The following is a 10,545-nucleotide window of genomic DNA, read 5'->3' as shown; positions in this document are numbered from 1 at the left end:
CGCAGATAACCGAACCTTATCGCGTGCTATTTCTGCTACTTCGTGCTCACCGCATAATTAATGTTCTGCGTTTAACCTCATTAAACGTTTAACCTCATTAAACGTGTCGTTTTGCGTATGCCTCGAAAAAAATCAGTTCTATATTTTGAAATACAGTATAATTAATTAAATCCGAAATTTTGATATCAGAAAGTTGAAGAAAACAATTTTTGTTCATTCTCGTTTTTTGTATCACACCGTATTGTAATTGTTTTTTTTCCAAGGTGCACTAAGCGCATTATTTTCTTCCTTCAAAGTCCAACCCTTGAGAGAGAGAGAGAACAAAGAGAGGATGTTGAAGAAAATCATACTGCGCACTCATCTCCATATAACGTGCGCATCCTTTCATTTGTCAGATAAAGAATGAAACAACAACGTCCGCATGCCAGCAAAAGTCGAAGATACTATATTTCCGCTTAATGAGCGCGTTTCACGATAAGAAATGCTTTTTTGTCGATATGAGAACCAACTACAGAGACTCGTGAGTCCGACTTTCCTCCGATTTTTAATCGATTCTACGATCATCGTCAGAAATCGTAGAATGAGAAGGCGTTTCATTACTACACATTAATTTTGGAAAGCATTGCAAACAACGATAAATCAAATATACGTAATAGTGAAGAATCGATATATTAAATTCGTACTTGAATGAATACTCCGTTTTGAAGGAGTATTTGTCTCAAAATATTTAACTTACGTCTACGCGCACACATGCACAGATACATTCATTTTATTTACAGTCTAGGAAAATGTACAATTATATAAGGAAACGCAGCCAAAATGAATCTCATTTAGTTAAGTATAGTATTAAAGAGCCCAAAGAGTGCGCGCACGTAAATTAGAGATTTTTAAAACGCCCGTGAAAGCGTTCGGTCATTTTTCAAGTGGCCGAAGCGCTGAAACAATGGAGGACACGCCATAATTTTTTTTTTTTACGACCTTTCGCTCGTGCCGCTCGACCAATGCGGAATGGAGCGGGGCACGCGCGGGTGGTGGTTACGCTCCTAGCCTTGATTGCGGCCGACGCACACGCCGACGTTGACGCAGGGGAACGCGACGCAGGTAGGGGATGTGGCGACGGCACGGCACGGCGGACAAACGGATATATAGCACACGCACGAATCGCTCGAGGATAACATCTCGCTGTCCCAGGAACGGCGGGCGGCAGCAGAGCGATGGGAGAGTGGGAGGGGGAGGGGGGTGGCCGCGCGTCGCTCGGAGTCCGAGGGGTAAGACGCGGGACAGCGACGGCGGCAGCGGCGGCGGTGGCACACCGTAGGCGGAGGATGCAGGGGGAGAGATCTCATCGGCCGGTAGAACCACGAGGGAGCGCGTAGGCAAGCGTGGAGCGGCAGAGAGAGGGGCAGGGGGGAGGGATATTCCAGCGTGTCCATCGTCGTTTATATCGCCGGAGGGGCGAGGGAGATAAAAAGTGAGACAGAGAGAGAGAAAGAGCGAGAGCACGAGACTCGATCTCGTCGTCGACGTCGGGAGAGGGGAGGGTTCGTCTCGCTCGCGTTTGGAGGGGGGAGAGGGTGCGGGCCGGCGCGCGCGACAGAGACAGAGGGGGAAAGGGAGAAAGAGAACGAGCATGGGGGCGGTGGCTGCTACGGGCTACACGGCCGCCATCACCATCCGTGTCCCATCCTATAGTAAACTCCAAAGCAGTCCCCGATCCGTCTCCGTGTGTGTTAGTTAGGGAATCGCGTTTTACCCGGTGCTTCTGGCTTCTCTACTCGGCGCGAGGCCGCTAGTAACGCACCGCGAACCGTTTCTGCCTCGTTGCTGCCGTTCCGTTTCGCTCTTGGCTATGTCTTGACACACCATCCGCGCACCGCCGCCGCCATCCTCTCTCTCTTTCTCTCTCTCTCTCTCTCTCTCCCTCACTTCTCTCTTTCGCTTTTCCCGTTTCTCGCACGTTCCTTCCTCGCGCTCTGGCAGCCGTCTCGCATCCGTCTCTCGCGTTCCCTTCCCCTCCCCTTTTCTCCATCTTTCCCACCTCCCCCCGCGCGGTTCCGCCGCGCGTGTGGTCGCCCGGCGGCCGTCATTGTCCGTCTCGTCGCATCGAGATCGCAATCGGGAGTGCTCCCTTTTTTTTTCTCTTCCTTTTTCTCCTGCGGTGCGTCGTCGTCGTCGTCGTCGTCGTCGTCGTCGTCGTCGTCGTCGTCGTCGGTGGTGCGTGCGTGGACGACGAGCGTCTCGTCGAACGCGAAAAGGTGTCGAAGGTGGTGGTGGTGGTGGTGGTGGAGGAGGAGAAGAAGAAGGAGGAGGAGGAAATGATGGAGTAGGGACGAGGGGTGGAGAAGGTGGAAGAGGAGGAGATGGAGGAGGAGAAGAAAGAAGAAGCGATACAAGAGGAGTAAGAAAAAGGAGCGTGCACATTCTCGCGCGCGATATTCCCGCGAATATACACCCGGAGCACGACGGAGTACGACCTCTCCCTTTTCTCTCTTTTTCTCTCCCTCTTTCCCTCTCGTTCTCTCGCCTTTCGTTTGATTCTCGATTCATCTCACCCTCTCTTTCTCTTTCTCTTTTCTTCTGTCTCTTTCTCCCTCCTTTTCTCTGTCTCCCTCTCTTTTCGGCGTTTTCGCGCGATCCCGCGAGACGTACGCGCGCGCGAGTGAAATGATTATTTACAAAGAGTAGTTGGCCGCCGTCGCCGCGTTTCAACCGTCCACACCGTCCCGACAAAGTATAACTCACGAGCGTCGTCGTGACGGCGTGGGAGAGAAAGAGGCCGGGAATGAAGGAATGACGACGACTACCGATGTTCCCAGGCTCCGACGAAAATCCCATTGGTGCGAGCTGCCAAGTTGCTCACCTGGGCTGAAAGGCGACAAGTGAGTTCGTCCCGCCCAAAAACGTCTACCTGCCTGTGCCCCTCTTCTCATCGTATTGACCAAGAATCTCCGAAGAGGACTGGCCGAATCGCTGCTGCTGGAGTTGTTGTCCGTCCTGTGAAAAGAGCACTCCGTCTCTTCCCTCGCGCAGCTTCCACAGCTTTTTTCTCTGTGTCCGTGTGTGTGTGTGTATGTGTGTGCGTGTGTGTGTGCGCGCCTCTCTTCCTTTCCGCGTCATTGTCCGCATCGACGAGAGCAAACTACCGCGAGATAAGCGCGATAAACGCGCAGTGACGCGCGGGTGTTTTCAATGTCCGTCGTCGTCGTCGTCGTCATCGTCGCCGTCGTCGCCGCCGCCGTCGGTGCTGGTGGTGCTCGTCGTCGTCGTCGTCGTCGTCGTCGGGCAGTTAGTGCGCCGCTCCTCTACGCGACGGCCAGCGTAGCCGTGTCGCGACGATGAGAAGACGAGCAACGATTCATCCTGTCAGCCTGTGTCTCGAGCCGCGATAGATTCGTGGTGATACCGGCGAAGGGAGGATAGGACAGATGATCGACTGACGAGGGAGAGTGATAACGGACACACACGGTGGATCCTCCGCATGCGCGCGCCGCGACGAGAAATCGCGAGGGCAGCGAGAGTCCAAGTTGAAAGTACGCGAGAGAGGCGAGTACCCGAGAGGAAGAAATTGCAGCGATGTTGATACGCCGCTGTGCCTTAGAACGCCAATGGACAACGAACTTGTCGTCGTGAGGCAAAAACCGAGCTGACGCCTCCCTCCGCCGGAGAGCGGAACCGCCTGGCCGCGAGGACGTCAAGGAGCCGAAGCCGGAGCTGGAGCAGGAGGAAGAGGAGGAGGAGAAAGAGGAGGAAGAGGAGCCGCCGGACGTAATCCTCGAGGCATCGGCTCCCGCGAATATGAGCATGACTCTCGTCCGAAATTCGTTCAAAGGTGAGGCCTTGTACTTGTTGTTGTTATTGACTCCTCCACGCGACTCCTCCGCGAATTGACAAAGAAAAAACCGATCGATCGGGGAAATTCAGAACATACGTTTTTTGCGGTTAATGTTTCCCGATATTTTCTGCCTTTGGCAGATAAAGTTATTTGTTCATTTATTTACTGCTTTTATTTCATTTATCTGACTTATTATTCTCTCCCGCAACGAGAAGTCGTTATTATGTTATTGACAAACATATTATAGCCTTTTGAAAGATTCATGTATTGTATGTTTACTAAACATGTGTATACGTATGTGTGTGTATGTTGAGTCATTTTTTGTACGTATGTTTTTACTGAACATCTGACACGTATCTCTTTACTTAAAGAAAATATCGAGAGAGAGGAGAAAACAATAAGGCTTTCGATACAGGTTACCATACATTTCGCGTTCTTTGTTACATCCCTTAACTCTCTAATTCGATATCTTGTAAAACCGAGGCACACGCGTAGGATGACAATTGTGATCGAATCTGGAAACGATTACGAGTTGACTCACATAAAGAACGTCACGTCTTAAAGTTTGAATATTAATAACCCAAATAATCCGAATGATGATAAAGTATTAATATATCCAATTATCTTTCAATATTAGAAATTTATTATACAAGTTCAAGTTTGAAATTAAATAAAGAATATTTGCAGCTCTGAGGTTTAATTTTTCAGTAACTTTAAATTTTAATTTAACTTTATCATTTAAAAGCTTTTGTAATTTAAATCAGAATTGGGCATATTTAAAATATAAATACAACAGTATAAACAGTATAAACAGTGTAAAACATGTAAGTTGCATTTTACATGCCACCTATGTATGTAAACAATAAACTGTGAACTTAGAAGATTCAGAAACAAAAAAATATTTTTAATTTTTTTAATATTATAATATTATAGTTTTTATTTTATTGATATTACAATCAGATATATTAACAACTTTGTTACTTAATTATTTTTTTATGTATATTATATTATGTATATCCAGTTTGTAATAATTTATATTACTTACATTGTCTACATGAAGAAGATTCGCGTAAATACAACGTGCCCGGGAAAAAATTTTTTATCTACATATCTTGAAATGTACACAATTCTGATTTAAACAGTACATTAAACATGATACGCAATGAACCTAAAAATTAATTCGACAAACGTGACACATCGTGTTAACGAGAATGTTTAGATCATTGCTTTCGTTACCCGAAACTTGGTTATTATATTATCAACCTGAAGTCAGTCGAAAAGTCCGTGAATCTAAATGAAGGCGAAAGTTTACAAGTTTTAAATGAAACGCGTCGGGACACCTCGTACAGAATTCGATTTTCGCGTAGGCGGATGCATAACTTCGTCATCTGGTTTTCGACTCGATGAGTCGCGGAAAATTCGCAGAACGCGTGCCGCTGCACGTGCGCGACCTATATCGCCTGTGTGATATAAGGCGGCATTTAATGAACGAGGCGGCATCTGCGATTGACTTCCACTGTCGACTGTCCACCGTCTCCTGTTTCGCGAAAATCGATACCGGCTCAGCATCGTTCCCAGATAATATCCCCTATAAAGAAAAATCACATATATTTTGTCTCGCGACCAAAAAAATCGTCCTCGTTCTTGTCACGAATTTCGTACATTTAAAGTACAAAAGCAAGTTAAATCAGATAACAGTTCTTAATAAATCTTTTTGTAACAGATCTAAATAGTTAAGTGAACAATTTTTGTGTAATTGGAAAAACTTTGTTAAAAACATTTTATTGCCCTTAACTTTTGGTCTCTTTACAATTAATTGATTTAATTTAAGTTTTACTTTGATGTAGCTGAGGTCTTAGATATCTGTTAAAAACAAAGATTGAAAAACTTATTTATTTTTGAAAAATCTTACGAACGGACGGACCATCACAATGAAATTGTAAAGTTTTGCTACGCTATAAAATAGTTTGTTATTTCATGATAAATGAAACTCTTTCAATGATGTAATCTAATTCTACAAAGATACGCACTTTGAGAAAAATTAGACTTTTATACAATCGTTAATAACATTCTGTACTGATATATTAAGGCAGTTAAAATGAAATTTTCCGTTATTTTAGATATACTTTCCATTTTTTTAAAAAAAGAAATAATTTAAACTATTTTTTCATGTACATAAAATGCTGAATAGACTTAAAATCAATATAAAAATATACTGCGTTATATAATGAGGAAAGTGAGAGAGTATTTTGGGTTTACTTTATTTGGACCTTATTTGACGTAAAAAAATTATATTTGATTTGTTTATTTTAACAGATTGAAACGAAGTGTTTCAAAAATTAAGCTAAATTGAAATGTAGAATTCGATATTGTGTGTTGACAGCTTCGTTTTTTTATTCGCTAAATTAACCCATATTTGCGTAACACCGTCCCATTTATTGTCTTCATTCCTTTCGCCTTGTACACACGCACAAAGAACGTAAGATCCACCTTGGCCGATTTACTCATTAATGAGTCTTACCATTCTCGCGATATAGACGTCACCGGTTTATCTAGACCTTGGTAGGCCCATCGTCACTCATCGTTCGTAAGTACGATTAGTCGCATAACACTGATTATACAGGAAAAGAATTGATTCTTGACTCCATGTATTGAACGCCATGATAATTATTATTAACTGACTCTATGATACTGATAGTTCTCATTGATATACATACAAACAACTTAGATAATTTAGAAAACTATTGACAAAAGAGAAGAAATTGACTGAGATAATAATTAGATTTATATATCGCATTAACTTGCTTTTATACTTTAATTACCCTTGTCATTACCCTTATTCTGCAGACAATCTTTTATTGGTGAAATTATAATCAGAGTATCGAATATTCACAATGTTAATTTTGCTCCAAAAACTAATTTTAAAATGACAATAAGCAATATTAATTTTTATTGATAAAATAATAATGAACATAATTTTAATTTTGTTTATAAATATATTACAACAGAACCAAATTTAACGAGTGTTTAAAAAGTATATTTACAATACAAAAATTTTCTAAACTTTTCTGAAAACCAAGAAGACTGTACGAACTAGCATCGTATGTTTTTTTGAAAAGATTCTTATATAAAAAATTGCTTTCTTTCTTTAAAAAAATTTATACCTTTAGTAATTACAAATCTGCAAAATAGTGTTAAATAATTTTTCAAATAGGTTGAGATTATAATTAAAAGAAGTTTCTGTTATATTATTTCTTACTTCATTTTAATTCGAAAATTTAATCGTAGTTTTCTAATGTCATTACCTTTTACTCCGTCAAAAAAGTTCTAACAGAGATTCTTTTTACAATGAGACTAGTTCGTTTTCATTAAAATTTTATTAAACGATTGCTTTCGTGGAAAAAAGTAACATGTAATTTTTAAAATGGCTAGAAATCTGAAAAGAGTAGTCTGATATTCCTTCGAAAAAATTTCGAAAAAATCTAGAATTGAAAATATATTTATGATCAGGACAAATCCTGAATCAATACTTTTTATTGCATAAAGAAATCTGATTTTTTAAATTCAAGAATAAGTTTATTTTTATTTGTAATCGTTATTCGAAATTAAATCTGTCCAATTTTTAGTTTATAAAATTTTTAAAATCATAAAATTTAAATAATGACGAAAAAAAAGAGACATCCGATAATGTTATAAGAAAGATGCACCTAGAGATTCCATAATACTAATCATATTATGGGAAGGGTAGGGAAATTCAAGAATCCTTAAAATCCTCTCGCCGCATGAATAACAGAGATGTAAAAGAACTGCATTTTCGCAAGTAATTTGAATTTTAACGATCGTGTTGATGTCGATCTCCGAAGATCGGCGAGGCACGTAACCCGAAACTCGCGGAAAGCCAATAATCAACTCTGCGTATTTTCCACGTTGCAAATACGGAGTGGCGTCTGATATGGCGCGCGGGCGCGGATGTGTGACCGGCGATTACACACCGAGTCAGGTAGCAACGAAAGTCGTGCCCCGTACGAAAATATTTAACTATTCCTAATATTGGCGCTCGAATATTGGCGGCTCTTATTTTCGTCTTTACGGCTATAAGAGCCAAACAAAAGTTGCGCGTGGATTGCAAAGCGCCAGTTGTTTCTGTGACTGTCTCACGCGGCTAAATTTAGATAGTTTTGCGTGAACCATATACGTGAAAAAAATAATCGAACATAAAGAAATTTCCCGCTATTCTGTACTCTGTATCTATATATCTATCAAATGTTTTAAGTTTATCAAAGCGGAGAATTGGCGAAAAGAATTTTCTCTTTCTAAAAAAAACATACAAAGGTAATATGAAAGAACGATGCAAATAAGTAATAAGCAATAAAAGTTATACTTATTTTCGTTGTGTTTCATTTTGGAATGAAAAGGTTCGCAGTATTTACAAATAGTAAGAATTCAAACCGTTACATGGTCATCGAGCTTTATTTTCAAGCGTGTAACAACCTTCTTAATTGCGCTGCAATAGTTTCGACTTTTAAAGAACAGGGAAATCTATTTAAAAAATCTGATAGCCTTTCTTTGAGTAACATTTATTATTTTATTCCTCATTTTAAAATATGATATTGCTTTTCAACGCCACTACAGTGGCTTCTCACCCTGTAAAGGTTAATACAGAGATTATTTTCGCATGTTTTCAACAAAAAAATATAGTAAAATTTTGCTCAGTCAAATGAAGATAGGAGAGGCAATTACAATAAAAGTGATTAACCAGTGTTACCTGTCATATCTTGCGAGAAATTTGATCGAACAACTTTCTTTGACGTACTTCTCTCGAACAGGCCGAAATTCGATGCTGTTTACTGCTGTTTATGCAACGCGTGCATCCACATGCATGAGCAAACGCATTGTTCTCGTGAGACGATAATGTTCATTCTGTGTTTCAAAGCGGAATGAATGGACCAGTATGCAGTACATATATGTATTTTTTGTGACTTTTTGTACTTTTTTATCTCTGCAATATGTCATCGTATTGCATCAATTTTATTTAATGCGGGGGAATGATTTTTTTACGGTATATGCAAATAAACGCTATTTTAATCCTATATTCTGTAAGAATTAAATATTTTTTTTACACGGAAAAAGTAGATGATTCAGCAAAAATAAAGCTTGCTGCGTGAGCTTGATATGTAATTATAAGTAAGGAGATTTAATTTGTTGATTAAATACGACAAAGAAACTATGATTGAAGACAATGGACGAGCTAAGAATCTGCTGAATCAATGAAGTCCTAAGTTGTTTTAACAAATCTTTTTTTCCATGATTAAAAGGACATACAACTCAAATTTTCATTGCACGGGAAGAACAATTTTACTGCACACTAACAGAAAAAAACAAAAAAAATTCAACACAAAAAATTATTTAATTCTAATAGCTTATTTACTTTCAACCAATTTAATAATGTCTTAATTGAAATATTTATGTAAATAAAATGAAGAAATAATTTTTAATGAAGTAATGAGTTTTTCTTGCAGTTCTAGAAAATTATTTATTGTTAGACTATTTCTGTATTCAAGATAATCAAATCTAAGAAAATATTTTAATTAAGCTTAATAATATTATTAGCTTATTTGTAAAATTATTATGTAAATGTAAAAAATGTAAAAACACAAAGTTATATACTTGAGGTAATATGTCTACATTTACTTAAAAATAAATATTTTTACTCGAACAGAATAAACATCAAAACTTTTAAGAAAATGTATTTTTTTCATTCAAAAAAATTTTTTTCTGGTGCAGCGTTAAAAAATTTAGCTAGATACAAATCAGAAAATAATTTTATGTTGGCCCATCAAAATAATTATATAGGACGTCCAGGCGTGATAATGTCGCTGCTAACAGTTTTGACATTCTAGCAACAAAGTTAAACATCCGATACAACTTTTTAAATAGTTCAACATAATTATGATGTTTTCAGATCTGCGCTTCTTTCAAAATTGTTATTTCCATGTACATATACTATATCAAGTGTCACTCTTTTTGGTTTTAGAAACAGCGTGAGAGTTTTCTGATACGGCCTGCGTAAGATAATATACGACTCTCACGCGACTCTGAACAGATAAAATCGTGCTCAATATTATCCGAACATTTTTCTTGCTAATTGAGAAACGCGTCAATATTCCTCCCACAGATAACGATTTTACGACAACGTTCATGTTCGTATATGTGATAAACGAATGGTGTAATCTGTTTTACCTATTTTCATAGTATACGCGCGTCTTGTTTTCTAACTCGTTATCAGCAGACACTCTAAAACATTTACATCAATATGTAACAGATTATTTATATCGGAATACTAATCATTTCCGAACTATTAAGCGGATGGAAAAAAAGTTGCTTTCGTAAAGAGAGGCTAACAAAAAGGCCAAGAGATAACATATCTATAATCTTCATTTAATTTCTAATTTTTAAGACTTCTTCGTGAAGACACGAAGAATCATAAATGTTGCCAGTTACGAAACGTTGCGATACTTGAATGATGAGCTTGCTCAAGTAGAAAGAAGAAGAAAAAAAAAAGAAATCGAGAGCACGAGCCGCGACGAGCTCCGTACACTCGATAATTTCCCGCAAGACACGTGGCTTCTTCTCGATCCGCCATCTTGCCTTCCTCTCCTTCATTGATGCTACGATGATATCGCCGGGATCGTTCGGGCATGTTTTATTTCCTT

At 39.3% G+C, this 10,545-nt stretch overlaps 1 protein-coding gene across 1 annotated transcript in view; it reads left to right on the top strand.

Annotated features, from left to right (window-relative positions):
• The first annotated feature begins 2,296 nt into the window (after positions 1–2,296).
• LOC105208098 (zinc finger protein 1) overlaps positions 2,297–10,545 on the top strand; it is a 31,102-nt gene continuing 22,853 nt past the window's right edge. The window contains exon 1 of the mRNA XM_011177858.3: positions 2,297–3,829. Coding sequence (XP_011176160.2) covers positions 3,796–3,829 — 34 coding nt within the window. The 5' untranslated portion in view covers positions 2,297–3,795. The remainder of the gene's footprint in view (positions 3,830–10,545) is intronic.

The sequence above is a fragment of the Solenopsis invicta genome, chromosome 1 (assembly GCF_016802725.1).
Source record: "Solenopsis invicta isolate M01_SB chromosome 1, UNIL_Sinv_3.0, whole genome shotgun sequence".
Classification (NCBI taxonomy): domain Eukaryota; kingdom Metazoa; phylum Arthropoda; class Insecta; order Hymenoptera; family Formicidae; genus Solenopsis; species Solenopsis invicta.
The sequence above is the reverse complement of the archived record's forward strand: the minus strand, read 5'-3'. Positions and strand labels throughout refer to the sequence as shown.